General features: G+C 54.1%; 1 protein-coding gene across 2 annotated transcripts; it reads right to left on the bottom strand.

The window, feature by feature from the left end:
• Positions 1 to 810: 810 nt before the first annotated feature.
• On the bottom strand, positions 811 to 12881 carry FNDC4 (fibronectin type III domain containing 4). Of its 2 annotated transcripts, none has more exons than XM_058835006.1 (6): positions 12679 to 12881; positions 6867 to 6982; positions 6162 to 6366; positions 5229 to 5318; positions 3016 to 3149; positions 811 to 2057 (listed from the first exon to the last, which is right to left on the bottom strand). In XM_058835006.1, the coding sequence occupies exons 1-6, from the start codon at positions 12749 to 12751 to the stop codon at positions 2025 to 2027; spliced, it is 651 nt and encodes a 216-aa protein (XP_058690989.1). In that variant the 5' UTR covers positions 12752 to 12881; the 3' UTR covers positions 811 to 2024. The 2 variants fall into 2 exon arrangements, with proteins under 2 accessions (XP_058690989.1, XP_058690988.1); XM_058835005.1 differs by having other exon boundaries at positions 811 to 2060; positions 12679 to 12880.
• Between the last annotated feature and the right edge of the window lie 2065 nt (positions 12882 to 14946).

Genomic DNA, 14946 nt, shown 5'->3' with positions numbered 1-14946 from the left:
GTTTGTGTTTTGGGGTTTTTGTTTTTTGGGTTTTTTTCAGAGGGAAAGGGCTCTTTCCTCAACAACACACCCTGATTTTACATTTAATGTCAGACTTGTGTTCCTTTTTTATGTGGTCAAAACCTCTGCATTTTGACTCTTTTGTTTTTTTCGGGGGTTTTTTGTGCCTTCCCTAGTTCCTCACCTCTGCAACACTGCCTGATCCTTTGATTCTTTCTATGTGCCTCTGGCCTGGCTAAAAATCTCATGATAGCAGGTATGTCTGCTATGATATTCCAAGATAGAACTTCTAAACATTTTCCAGAGAACTAGGACATCCTTAGAACTCCTGTATTTCCCTGACAGACCTAGTTTTTCTAATGTACCTTCTTAAAAAGAGCTAGCAGGCAAAACAAGGTGTTTGTGTCTCTGGAGCTGTGGCTGTGTTCCCTGCAAGCCCAGGTTACAGCCCAGCAGCAGTTCCATCCTCTGCCATGGTGCTGTTGCTCCTCAGGTACCTTTCTCACCAGGGCAAGGAGCAGCACAGGCCCCTCTGACCAGCAGCCTGTCAGGGTCAGACCTTGGCCCCTTCTTGGCTCTGCTGCTGGGATGTCTCTGCTCTCTGCAGAGGAGCAGCCAGGATGTCACCCTGAGTGGGACCAGATGGCCCAGGTTGCAGCAGCAGCTCTCCTTCAAGAGCCAGAGGAGTGCAAGGTGAGCATGGAGGACCTCCAGCTCTTGCACAGCATGCACAAACAGATCTCCTATGGGGCAGGACACATGCACTCAAGAACTTGTATGCATGCATGGACACACACAGAGACCTACAGCTCTGATGCTGCCTTTGAGCCAGGATGTTTTTATTGAAAAGACCCTGCCATAGGAGTTGCTTATCCTGTCCCTTCCCCACCTAGTCCTGCAGCAGGAGCTGAGCAGCACCTGGAAGGAAAAGTCTTGAAAGTGCTTTTACTGGCAGATTTATTCCTGGAAGACGCTGGATCCTGTGATGCTTGAGTCCAGGGCTGCAGAGCCTGTCTGAATGGAGGGAGAGCAGCAGCCAGGGCAGCAGGGAGCATCCTTGTTTCACCCCATTCCCTCCAACTGACACCTTGTGGGCCTCACCACATTGTCTCCTCCAGGCAGCACAGGCACAGTGCTGCTCAAAAAGTGCTTGGCAGCTTCCCTCAAACAGCCTGAATGTGCCAGCATTGAGCCTTACCAGAGACACAGCACAGCCACAGCCATGCCCTGACACCGTCCACTTTCCCAGTGGGAGCTTCCACCAGCACTCCCTGCCCCAGCTGCAGGCTTTGTGGACTGGCCAGGCACTGTGACAGCACCAGCTCCTCATTGTCCCTCGTGTCTTTGTCCTCTGCAGTAGACAGAGAATTGAAGCCCCTGACAGGGGGCCATGACAGGGTGCAGTAGAGCCCTGTTCTCCAGCAGCAATCCACTCATCCCGTGTTGGCTGAGCCCAAGCCTCCTGCCACCTGGCCACAGCTCTCCTGGCAGTGCTAGGGCAATGCCTGCACTGCCCTGTTTCCTCAGCCCTGGCGCCCTGAGGGGAGCAGCTCCTGCTCTCTGCAAGCAACACCCAAGGCCAAACAGGCAGCTGAGAGCAAGGTCTGCCCCCTGATGCTGGGCAGGTGTGCAGTGCCACAGCCGCACCCAGGCCCGTGGCCAAGCTGGTGCACAGGGACAAGGCCTCCCCTCAGGCCGCCGCGTCAGCCCGTTGGCTCCCCTTGGCTCCCTCCCACCCTAGCCAGTGGTGTGGCCCCCCACCCATCCTCAACTTCATGCTTCCCGCCGGGAGGGGAGGAGGGCCAGGTGTGTGGGATGGGCAGAGCCATGCTCTGCATGCATAGCTTGGGAGCTGGCTCCATGCACATCCCCAGACAGATGCCCTCAGGAAAGCGAGAGTTCTGATACGTGGATCGTCGCATGCTGAGTTCCAGGCCGCACGCCTGGTGCTGCCTCTTCTTCCAAGGCCTGCTTTGGCTCTGGCAGGACACCCAAGATCCCAGACGGCAGAGCTGGTGTTGCACTTACACCTCGATGATATTGACCGAGGGAGATTTCTTCTATGAGAGAAAAATCTACTTAAGACCCTGCTTTGCTGCACCCCTGGAATCAGACCCGATGTCAGAGCCCCTCAGCCTGCAGCAGCCATCAAGACCAGCAGACCTCAGCAGAGCAGGGTCAGGGAGTCGAGATCCAAGAGGAGGGATCTCTTTGGCAAGGAGTAATCAGCAAGCTGAAGAATCAGAAGGAGGGGAACTGGGGACTTAAATCCAAACAGGAAGCCTCTGCTCCTGACATCTGCTGGAAACCAAGATGTGGAATCAGTGTGGAAGTCAGGCTACACAGTGAGGAGAGTTCCCACCCTTGACAGAGGCCGCAGATGAGACACAAGCAAAGCCCTAACATACGGTCTCATTAGAGTATCGGGGCTATAACTGTCTTTGGCAGGTAACAAAGGGAGAATTGTCAGGTGCTGAGGGAACAGCCAGATGAAGGTACTGTCCCTCCCCATCCACAGCCTGGTACAGCACTTCACCAGGGTGAGGAAGGGGCTCTGGAATAACTTGTGTGCTGATGACCCAGAGCCAGCTGCAGTGAAGGCAGAAAGTGAGCGCTCACAGACCAGTGCAGGAACCATGAGAACAGCTGCCTAGCATGTCCACTCCTGCCTGAACAGGAAGGAGCCAGACCTGTCCATCAGTGCAGGAGAGATGCAGCCTTGGAGGGGTGTGATGAAGGGTCTGTTACAGCCAGAGGTCAGGTACCACCCTGCAATGCAAGAGCTATCCCAGCTGTTTTATCTTGTCGTCTCTTCCAGTGTTTCTCTGGCAATCACCCATGGGGCACAAACACTGCCTCAGAGACCAGGGCTCACTGAACCCTAGAAGCCCTCAGCCTTTTGGGTGAGAGCACAAGCCGGGTTGTTTCCATTTCTGGAGAGAGCCAGACTCCATCCAGGCTGGAAGCCCCAGCAGACACCACATGCCATCGCTCCTGCCCGCCCTCCCCACTCACCTTGCTCCGCAGCAGCCCTCCGCTTGGTCGCTCTGGTGTGCTATGCTCTGAGGACGGCTTTGTCTTCTCCTTGTTGTTGTTGGAGTCATTATCCTTGATGATATCATATTGTCTGCAGAACAGGGCGATCACCGCTGCCCAGAGACACACTGGATGAAGGACTCCCTCACAGTGGCTGCCTCTGTCTCCCCTCCCCACAGCATCCCAGCTGCAGGGCAGTTGTGCCCAGGGCTCCTTGGGATGCTGCAAACCCACACCCTCACCTGCATCAGCCTGCACCACCCCAGGTACCCCTGCACGTGTGGCCAGGCCAGTTTCCTTGGGCAGACAGGCATGGATGTGGCCAAGGCCACTGAACCACTGAGGCGCTCAGCACTCACCAAAGGCAGATGCTGAGGCACTCAAACAGGGACAGGGAGGTCAATGGGCAGCTGCATGGGCTTTGGAGTGCCTCCAGCAAGGCATTAAACTTTGTGCTGCTGCTTGTGACTCACAAAAGCCAGCCTTTTTCTTTGTGCAAACTGTCTGGTCAGTCTGTCGTGCTTTCATAGCATGCATCTCATGTAGCATGTCCCATACCTGGGAACCCTGGACACAGGAGTCTGAAGCAATGCCCCCAAGTGAGACCATGCTGGACTCACTCAATCCCCAGTGTGTGTAGACACACAGACACACACAGACACACACAGACACACACAGGCACACAGAGACACAGACACACACAGACACACACAGACACACTGACACACACACAGGCACACACAGGCACACAGAGACACACACAGACACACACAGACACACACAGACACACACAGACACACACAGGCACACAGAGACACAGACACACACAGACACACACAGACACACTGACACACACACAGGCACACACAGGCACACAGAGACACACACAGACACACACAGACACACACAGACACACACAGACACACACAGACACACACAGGCACACACAGACACACACAGACACACAGACACACAGGCACACACAGACACACACACAGACACACACAGACACACACAGACACACACAGACACACACAGGCACACAGAGACACAGACACACACAGACACACACAGACACACTGACACACACACAGGCACACACAGGCACACAGACACACACACAGACACACACAGACACACACAGACACGCACAGACACACACAGACACACACACAGACACACACAGACACACACAGACACACTGACACACACACAGGCACACACAGGCACACAGAGACACACACAGACACACACAGACACACACAGACACACACAGACATGCACAGACACACACAGACACAGACACACACAGACATGCACAGACACACAGACACAGACACACACAGACACACACAGACACACAGACACACACAGACACGCACAGACACACAGACACACACAGACACACACAGACACACACAGACAGACACACACAGACACACACAGGCACACAGACACACAGACACACACAGACATGCACAGACACACACAGACACACACAGACACACACAGACACAGACTGGGCCTGACTCCTCCCAGCTGCATCCTGATACATCAACCTATGCCAGGTGTAAACTACCAGCAGTCATCTTGTATTTTTTTTTCCAGTGCCCTAGAAAAGTGTCAAGGCTAGGGCAAGGAGAAATTCCTGCAAGATGCCACTACAAAATCCAAATTTACTGGGAAGGGAGAAGGGGATCAATGACTTCCCATTGACAGCAGCTGCATGTGGCCAGTCAGGAGCTGAGTTACCTCCTAGCCTCCCATGCTTCCACGGTAGTCTGCTGCCTGCACTGGCTCTAACTGTGCTGTACAGGAGCAAATCACCCACTTTACAGCTTTAGCAGACTGAGGCACAGCCTCTACCAGCTAGTGCAGTATTGTTATCAGTCACAGCATCTAAGGCCCAAGCAACACAATCGTCACTGTCAGTTGGGATGCTCCCACCCTGTAATTCCAGGTCCCATTTTGTCTCCTGCTCTTCGACATATTCCAGGCCATTACTGCTGAGCAGTGGCTGTCGTTGCTCTTTTTACCCCACTGGCTCCAGCACCTACAGAGACTCAATGCACTTACTAGAAAGGGTGCCAGACCCTCACCAGTGTGCCTCTGCACTCTCTTGATCCACATCTTTGTGAACCGAGGATTCTACCCTTGCCTCAGCCCTCCAGATCACTGCTTGTGGCACTCACCTGCCCACATGAGCAGCACAGCCACAATGATAATAATCTCGCCGGTCTGCAGCTGCCGGTCTTTGTCCAGCCCTTCCATGGTGATGTCACCTGCAGAGAAGAGACCCCAAGCAGGGCTGGCAGCAGATACCCTCCCACTACAGCAACACTGGAGAAGGTGAGAAACTCCAAAGGAGAGAAGCCCACCTCCCCCAAACAAGGCAGGCTGTCGGGTGACATCCTGTCTGGGGAGAGGACATGCATCCCGTGGCTTTCCTGTGTCATATAAACCATCCTTGCTACTGAAGTAGCCAGGGATTCCAACAGCTTGTTTGGGCTCATGTAGGGACTGCACAATGCATGCCAGTAATCACTAAGGCCTGTCTCTACACAGCAACCAGGGCAGGTCAGGTCAGTTTAACACACAAGTTCTGTGGAAAGTCAGCCATCTGCTTGCCCTGTCATACTCAAGACCCCTCTCATGTTTAGTGCTGGAGACAAACTCCCATGTTCTCTATGGGCATCATCTCTCTTGGATTCCTGGATTCTCTCATGGATCAGCATGTAGGCAACCCCAAGGCAACACAGATATGAGTAGTAAAAGAGACCACGGTGCTCTGTCATTTGTCCTTTGGTAACCTCTGCAGTCTGGGAGATCTGAGAGTGTTCAGTACCGGCTTCCTACAGGCAGCAGCTGGGCCGGCCCCAGCAGCTGTCCTGGCCAGCCTCCCCAGCTGAATAGGTGCCAAGACCTGGAATAGGAGAGCTGCAAACCATGGCTTGGGGACATTATCGTGGACATATAATGGACACAACAGTAGCCTGTGTCCCCAGCAGCCTGCTGCTCAGTGCAGTACCTTCCTCACTGGTTGCTGAATCCCTGCCCATCTGCTGTACAGGCCTCCAGGTGGCCCCACCAGAGGCACCTGGGCAAGCTGGAAGGAGCTGCCTCACCTTGGTTGGAGCTGTTGGAAGGCAGGCGGTCGGTCTCCTTCAGGGTGCGGAAGTGGACGCGCTTGCTGGCCTGGCTCTCCCCATACAGGCCAATGCTCTGCACCTGGATGATGTAGTCAGCGTCCTCTGCCAGGTCCCACAGCACACAGGCACGGTTGGTGGTGTTCACCTCCCGGATGAAGCGCTGCATCTGCCCATCCTGCCTCTGCCAGAGGGAAGAACTGTCATCCCCAGAAGGCTGCTTCCAGCAGCACCAGACACAGGCCACCAGCTGCAGGGCTATGCCCTCACTCCTCCCTTCCCAGGCAACCATCCACCCCAGGGTGGGCCAGCCTGCCCAGCAGTGCCTGTTCAGCATGCCTGCATGGCCTGAGAGCCAGGCACCTCCCTGGAGAAGCCACCACCACCCAGGGCTGCATAGGTGGAGCAAAGCAAGCAAAGAAGGGTTATATCATGGCTGAAGCACCATCCTTACCTAGGGAAATCCCAGGGAAGCCATTAGAGGGACTACCCCCAATGCAGCCCACAGTCCTCTGCTTCCCACCAGGATGGATGGCTCAGATGGGGCACCCTGGCAAGGGCTGCTCAGCAGCAGAGATGTCCTCGGGCAGATGCCAGAGGAGCCCCAGACTGCAGCAAAAGGACCAACATAGGAGCATGCTGGTAATCAGTGTCCCCAGTCCCCTGGGGACAGATCCTGGATACCTGCTGTAGAATGGCGTAGCCGATGACCACGTCTCCTTCTGGTACGTCCCAGGAGACTGTGGCAGAGTTTGCCTTCAGCTGCGTCACAGTCACGTTGACAGGGGACGGTGGCCTGTCTGGGTGAGCCAGGCATGGACCATGGCGAGGCACAGGAAAGAGGCAAAAGAAGATGTCTCAGAACAGGCACTCAGCCCTGCACATCACCATGAGGCCTCTCCAACACCTGCCAATGGCAGCACGTTGGCTGGGGCTACAGGGAGCACCTTCCCTGGTGAACCCGTCCCCAGGAGATGAGTGGCACAGCAGATGGAGAAGCCTGAGCCCTGCCAGCAGCAACACATGCATAGCACGGTGCTTCCTGGGCTGGCCGGCAGCTACCCACTCTGTGCATGAGGAGTGTGCAGGTGCAGAGCTCTGGGGTTCCCCCGTGGATGGGCATGCCACAAACGCTTGGCACACCACCCAGAACTGAGTAGCCCAGACACAGCAATGATATATTGATCGTGACAGAGAAATGGGACACCTTGGAATAAACACACTCTACGACTCAGCCTGGCTATCTCCTCTGCCTGGAATTACTCCTTGCTCCAGGGCGTGGGGAAAGGCCAAAGCTGAAGGCAGAGCTGGCTGTTCCAGTAATTCCTGGAAAATAGATCTTCCCAACAACATTAAGAGTGAATATATAAGCAAACCTTTACTTGAAAGCTTTTAGGTGCACAATATGGTGAAAATCATATGTAGTATAGTAATGCTACAATTTATATAAGGTTAGTAAATTAGTATACTTATCATATTCTGTCCCATTAAAAGGTTTGTTGGTTAGGTAATAATTCCTGGGGTCCTGCCCCACTGGAAGCAGTCCTGAAATTTCTCTTGCCCCACTTTTGTTATGCTTGGTCCACATTCTGGTTGGAAAACAGAATATCCTTGTAGCTGGTTCTGTTCTTGGAATAAGACTAAATAATATTTTTAGAAATGTGTTTACAAGGTTAGCTTATTATTCCTAAATGTAGGAAAGAAAGACAGGAAAAGTACGAGAAGCTACAACCATGTGTTAACAATCTACATACCCACAAATATATGAAAAATATAAAGAGCTAAAAATCTTAGGTATGACCAGCAGTGCAGTGCCATTGACTGCAAAGCTGGCAGTGATGCTTGGCCATTGCTGCTCTATGGAAAGCTGACCTGACTGACCTATGGTCTGCACCACTGCCAGTTTGAGATTTCACAGCTCTAAGAGCACAACAGGATCCCACACAGTCCTGCACATAAAGCCAAATTTTGTCTGGAAATTAGACACAGGAGCAGATGGAAGACATTGAAGCTGCTGTTTGTGTGTTCTTACGCCCCACATCTAAGTCAGTGCCCTTCTACAAGCTGCCTGTAGCAGCTAGGGCTACAGGGTCAGTGCTGTGATTTATATAGAAAAAGAGTTCCAGGGGGCACCTGAGAACAAGAGAAAGGACAACCGTGACACCAACGACAACCTCAGTTAAGAGTAAATGCAAAAAAAGGTGATTTTTGCAAGCCAGCTGTTTAAGTCCATTCATTCACATCTGAATATACCCATATTCAGATCAAACCAGAGGAAGGCTGTGGTTCCCACTCTGAGAAATTCAGGGTTGTGGTCTGCCAAGGGCAATTAAAACAAAGAGAAGAGCCCAGAAAACATATTCTAAGAGAGACCCTGGGACTGAGTGTGTGTCCAGAAGTTTGACACACCACTAGGAGACAGGGTTGTCAGAGACAAGGACACCACAGGATTCTGTTTTTCTCCTTCAGAAAAGGAGTCTGGAAAACTGGAAAGGATTCAAAGATACACTCAAACATTCTTTATCCTACAAAGAGTGTATCTGTAGAATTTTGCACATGGGGATCTGGTTCATCACTAACCTATAAGAGGGAAGGAGCCTTTAACTACAAGCCAACAGCAAAACAGGCTGAACAAAGCTGCAGACCCAGGCTTGTCCATTGCCCAGGGTGTACTCTGTTGGCACAAGAGCTGAACTTCCTGTAGATTAAATTATAGAATCATTGTGGTTGGAAAAGATCTCCAGGATCATCAACTCCAACCTTTGACCAAGTAACCCCATGCCCACTAAACCGCATTGCAAAGTGTCACGTCCAGTCATTTCTTGAACACTTCCAGGGGTGGTGAACCCACCACTGTCCTGGGCAGCCTGTCCAATGCTTAACCATTTTTTCAGTGAAGAAATTGTTCCTAATACCCAACCTGAACCTCCACTGGCACAACTTGAGGCCATTTCCCCTTGTCCTGTCACTTGTTCCCTGGAAGCAGAGCCCGACCCCCACCTGGCTCCACCATCCTGTCAAGGAGTTGTAGAGAGTGCGAAGGTGCCTCCTGAGCTTCCTTTTATCCAGTCTGAGCTCCCCCAGCTCCCTCAGCCACCCACCAGACTTGTGCTTCAGTCCCTTCCCAGCTCTGCTCCCTTCCCTGGACACGCTCCAGCCTGTCAATGTCTTTCTTGTTTGTGAGCAGCCAGGATTTGAGGTGCCTCAGCAGTGTCCAGCACAGGGAATCACTGCCCTGCTCCTGCTACCACACTATTGCTGACACAAGCCAGGATGCTCTTAGCTTTCTTGGCCAGTTCATGTTTAACTGCTGTCAACCAGCACCCTCAGGTTCTTTTCCACTGGGCCATTTTCCATCCTTGTCTGGTTTTCCACCCCAGCCGTGGCTGGCATCAGGTCAGCTGCTCAGTTAACAGCTGAGCTCAGGCAGCACCTGTCAGCCAGCAAACATCTGCTCCCTTGCGCTGTCCTAGACACAGGCATTTCAAAGTGTGGGTGCATGGTGGGCTGTATGCTTCTGCTTGTCTTCAAGCATAAGAATAGTTGTCCTAGGTTACCACTAGTTAGGTAGCTAGCAAGGTTTGTGCTAGCAAACACAGTGGGGTCAGAACAACCCAAGAATCCAGTGGTGGAAATTGGTCCAGGATCTGATGTGGTCTGCACCAGCCAATATGTGCCCAAAGGACCCTTGGGCATGACTTGGAAGCTAGGACAAGGCAGAAAACCATTCTTCACAGGTAGCACTTATGTGCCTCCCTCTTTGGATCTCACGGTACCATGGATATGACCAGACCCTGCCAGCTGGCCTTGGGACAACAACAGGATATGGTGCTTCACAGGATACATCCACAGTAATGAATTAGGCGCTTTTTTCACATCTAACAGAATTTAAAAAGTCCTGAATATGCGTGATGCAGGCAGTTTGACAACCAACCTTTAAATGTACGTGAAGAAATTAAAGACATGGTCTGACATCCCTGCACCACAGAAGTTTGTGGATGGAGTTTGTAGCAGCTGTCCAGCTCTGCTCAAGAATCTTCTGAGCTTCTGTGAGGTGCCCAACCTATCCCAGCTGAAGTTTCATGCTGGGGATGCTGAGACACTGCCCTGGGACTGAGACACTTGGTGATTGGAGAACAAAGGCACTGCACCAATTCATAAGCCATGCTGCTGAGTCCACACAGGTCTGACAAGTGTTCCAGCTGTATTGAGCCGAAGCTTGCACAGACCCTGTCACTCACCAGCAATAAAAGGGTGAGAGGACATGGGGGCGTAGCAGAGCCACAATGCACGTGGCTTGTCAGTGCACCACACCTCATGTATCCTAAGCACACTTGGTTCACACCCCAGGCCAGCAGCCCTGAGCCTGTGTGACAGGAGACGTGGTGTCCAGGCTACTGTTCTGCATTAGAACCAGTGTTCCTTGATCAGTTTGATGCTGAATCAACTGCAGAAAATACATTTCTGAGCATACGGGATTTGCACACCCGTCAGGAAGGGAGAAGACAAGAAGCCTCAGAAGTCAAAACTTGAGAAGTTCACCCTAGATACATAGAGCAATGTTTAATCCCAGCCACCTCTGCTCTGGAGATAGGCTGGGAGAGCTGAGGTTTTTCACCCTGGAGAGAATGCTCTGGTAAGATATTGGAGCCCTTTCCAGTGCTTAAAGAGGTTCCAAGAGAGCTGGAGAGGGACTTTGGACAAAATGACAGGACAAGGAGAGGATGGCTTTTCACAGACAGAGGCCAGGATTAGATGGGATACTGGAAAGAAATCCTTCCCTGTGAGGGTGGTGAGGCCCTGGAACAGGTTGCCCAGAGAAGCTGTGGCCGCCCCTGGATCCCTGGAAGTGCTAAAAGCCAGGCTGGGCAGGGCTTGGAGCAACATGGGCTTGTGGAAGGTGTCATTGCCCATACCAGGGGGGTGGAATGAGATGGGCTTTAAGGTCCCTTCCAAACCACACCATTCCAGGATTCTGTGAAATTCAAGATAAGACCTCAAAGTTGTAACAAGACCTCCAAATGACAAAGCTTTGTGTATAATCCCCACATTGCACCTAATACTGTCCAGACTGCTCTGCAGCTGACATCAAAGCAGCTTTGTGCCAGAACTGTTGCTACAAAGGTCTGTGAATGCAAGGGCTCCAAAATGCATGCTCTCTGAAACAAGCACATTCTGGCTATAAAGTCAAGAAGATGCTACTGAGTTCTCTGGGAAAAGTGTGCCACTGTTCAGCTCAATGAATTAACTGCTAATGATTCTACATCACTTATAAATGATCCAACTTCACTTTTTATTAAAGCCGTATTATAAAAGGGGCACCCCCACAGAAAGCACAGTCACTTAAGGCCCAGCACAGGTTTTGTCCTGTCTGTACAGCAGTGTGATCTTTTTGGGCCTGATTAAGGGGTAGGAAGAGCTGGGCTGTGTACAAAGCTAGCAGCACTGCAGCCCGTGGCTGGACACTGGGAGGGATGGACAGGGGGCAGTTCAAGGGATGGCCAGAGGGCAGTGGGAGGGATGACCAGTGAGCAGTAGGAAGGATGGGCAGTGGCCAGTGGGAGGGATGGCTGGTGGGGCCAGATATCCCGTGCATCCTGGCTCCATGGGTAGGCAAAGGGGCCAGACACGAGGGATGCTGGCACATGTGGTGCTGCAGAGGGATGAGGGACAGGGCACGGCACGGCTCCACCTGTGCCCTCCCCGTCCTGCTGTGATCCGGAGAGTGGACCACCCCTGTCCCCCGGCCCATGCCCTTGGGGCTGCCGCTCAAGGGCACCCAGATGTTTGCCCAACTTACTGCTGCAGCAGAGAGTAAGCACCAGACTGCACATCTAAAAATAAGTGGCCCCTTTTTAACACCCCTGACTGCATCTCTTCCTGAATCCGTCAGTACGTGTTTTGCAACACGGCAGAATGTAGAGAACACGTCTGGTGCTCGCAATTCGATCTGATATCTCAGGCGACCTGTCGGGGGGCAAACAGACAGCAGGAAGCGGCTGCTGACAGCGGGCCATCCCGGCGAGTCAAAGGACACAAGGACAGCGGTGCCTCCGGTGCACCGAGCTCGATGTTCCAGCGAACACCGGCAGGAAGGGGCAGGATCCCGGTGACAGCCCCGAGTGTCCCTGCTCGGGGCAGGAGCTCCCTGGGGCAGGACGGGACCCCGCAGAGCGCCCACTGCCACCCGCGCCCTGCCCGCGGCGGGAGCCCTTGGGAGCCCCGGGAAGGGCAGCGCGGCAGAGCCGTGCCCCGGGGAGGGGACACGGTCCAAGGCACAGAGGACTCGGAGGCCACGGCGCCCCGAGAGTGCCCGAGGAGTCCTCGGGGATCGCGGCAAAGGCCACGCCGGGGATGCAGTGAGGCCGGCGGGGGTATCTGGCGAGGACAGCAGCCCACAGCAGGGACCGGCGCCCGGCAGAACGTCCCCGCCCGGCGGGCTCCAGCCCCGCGGCGAAGCGCAGCCCCGGTGCCCTCCCGGCCCGGCCGCACTTACTGGCTCGCACGAAGCACAGGTCGCAGCCGAAGAGCACCAGGACCGGGCTGATCATCGCCGAGACTCGGGCCATGGCGGTGGGGGCTGCGGCCCGGCCGGGCGGCGGCCCTGGCACCGGCCCGGCTCCCTGCACCGCGGGACGGAGCGGGGCCGAGCCCCGGCCGCAGCGCGGGGGGGGCGGAACGGCCGCCGGGCCCGGCCCGCCCCCGAGCGCCGCCGCAGCGGCTCCGGCACCGCGGCGGCTCCGGCACCGCCTCTCACCGTGCCCCAGAGCTGCCGGCACCGCCCCCGGGGCCCCGAGCTGTACCCCGAAATCGCCAGTGCCGCCCGCACCCTGTTATCGGACCCTCGGAACCACCAGCGCCGCTCCCGATATCGTTCTGCAATAGCCCCCAACGCCCCGCCCCAGGCTGCACCCCCAGCAAGCCCCAGCGCTATAGCTAATTCCATGCCGTACCGCCAAAGCCCCAGTGACAGCTATTCCCATGCCGTACCCCCAATACCCCCAGTGACAGCTATTCCCATGCCGTACCCCCAAAGCCCCAGTGACAGCTATTCCCATGCCGTACCGCCAAAGCCCCGGTGACAGCTATTCCCATGCCGTACCCCCAAAGCCCCAGTGACAGCTATTCCCATGCCGTACCCCCAAAGCCCCAGTGACAGCTGTTCCCATGCCGTACCCCCAATACCCCCAGTGACAGCTGTTCCCATGCCGTACCCCCAATACCCCCAGTGACAGCTATTCCCATGCCGTACCCCCAATACCCCCAGTGACAGCTATTCCCATGCCGTACCCCCAAAGCCCCAGTGACAGCTATTCCCATGCCGTACCCCCAGTAGTCCCCAGCGCCCCTCTCCCCAGCACGGGAGGCTCCACTCGAGTCCTGCCCTGGTCCCGCGGTCACGCATGTGGCACCGAGCAGCGCTGCTGTCGCGACTGCTGGCCACCCACAGACGGTGCCCCCAGCACAGTCCCACAGCTCCTCTGCACCTGGGGATGCTTTGACCCTCCAGGGTGCTCCTCCACGTGTGCCTGAAGACACAGGCATGGGGTCAGCCCCTAGGAAAGGCAGCACTGGGTATGCCTAATGAAGCAGTAGAGAAGTAAGGAAATGAACCCAAACCATCCTCCATTACTTTACGCCAATAACCTACTACTTTCTGTGAGCAATACAGACTGAGAGGAGGAGTCAAACCAAGATGGAATCTGTGGTTCCAAGGGGCTGCTACGCTGCGTCCTGGTTTAGGGCAAATTTGGGAGAAAACCTCCAAGTGGGGTCCCTCTAGAAAGCAAATTCAAGCGGCCCCTTCCCCAACTGGTTTGGGAAAAGGTTTCCTTAGAGAAAAGTGGAAAAAACCTGTTTATTTAACAGAAATTGAATAACATTAAACAATGAAACCTCTTGCTGTTCAAAGAGATGGCACATCCAGAAAAGTCCCTGTCGTGTGGTGTAGCTCAGCTCGCTCAGTCTCTTATCAGTCCCTCCGGCGCTGGAACGTGCCGAGGCCCAGGCCCCGGTGGGCCACAGGCGTGAGCTCCCGGGGTTTGTCTGGGTTTTCAGTCCAGAGCAGCTTTGAACAGGTCCAGGAGAAAAGGAAAAAAAGCCAGTCTAGGGAACTTCTCTGCCTCAACTAGCTAAAGACTAACAGCAAAGGAGAGCTCTGTCCCGCTGTCTGTCCGTGCTGCAGTCCAGGAGCAGGATGCGGAGGAGTGAGGGCTCTTTCTGAACACAAACTTCTTTTTCCCCCCCTTTGCTCTCAGAGCCAGGCTTAAAGGTGCAAAACTTAATATGTAACATAAACAAGTCAGTTGGGGATACAAGCATCACAAAGTCACCCTGTGCCAGGTGGCTCAGCCAAGCTGTGGTTTTGGGCAGACTTGAGAATTCTTGAGGCTCCTCTCTGTCCAGCTAATGCCCTTGGCTGCAGCCTATGTAGTCTTGTGTAGCATAGCTAGACCCAAATGGCAGCTTAGACCACGCTCTGGGTGAGGTCAGCCCACAGCAAAAGTACATTGGTGCATGGGTGTGTGCAGATGTGGGCACAGATATCCGTAGTTCAGTGCCCTAGGACCCCTAAAAGTCTTTAAAGGGCCTTTCCTAGTTACAGAATTGGTCTGTGCTTTGGGAGCACCTGTGGAAGACCAGGGTAGTCATGTTGCCATGTGAAGGATTTAATCTGCAGTGCCTGTATGCAAAAGGCAAGTTCCAGCTAAGTGAAAACCGAAGCTTGTCAGAATTTAACTCTGCAGCTGCATGGCAGGTGAGG

Source organism: Poecile atricapillus, chromosome 3 (genome assembly GCF_030490865.1).
Source record: "Poecile atricapillus isolate bPoeAtr1 chromosome 3, bPoeAtr1.hap1, whole genome shotgun sequence".
NCBI classification, from domain to species: Eukaryota; Metazoa; Chordata; class Aves; order Passeriformes; family Paridae; genus Poecile; species Poecile atricapillus.
Note: the sequence above shows the minus strand (reverse complement) of the source record. Positions and strands in the feature narration are given on the sequence as shown.

Bases quoted from the DNA above. Each gene is read 5' to 3' on its own strand.
- FNDC4 (XM_058835005.1), bottom strand. From the start codon at position 12,751: ATGGCCCGAGTCTCGGCGATGATCAGCCCGGTCCTGGTGCTCTTCGGC. The intron at 6,367-6,866 runs GTATCCAGGATC...TCCCTCTGGCAG, and splicing joins GCTACGCCATTCTACAGCAG to AGGCAGGATGGGCAGATGCA. The intron at 2,061-3,015 runs GTGAGTGGGGAG...TTTCTCTCATAG, and splicing joins GAGGGCTGCTGCGGAGCAAG to AAGAAATCTCCCTCGGTCAA.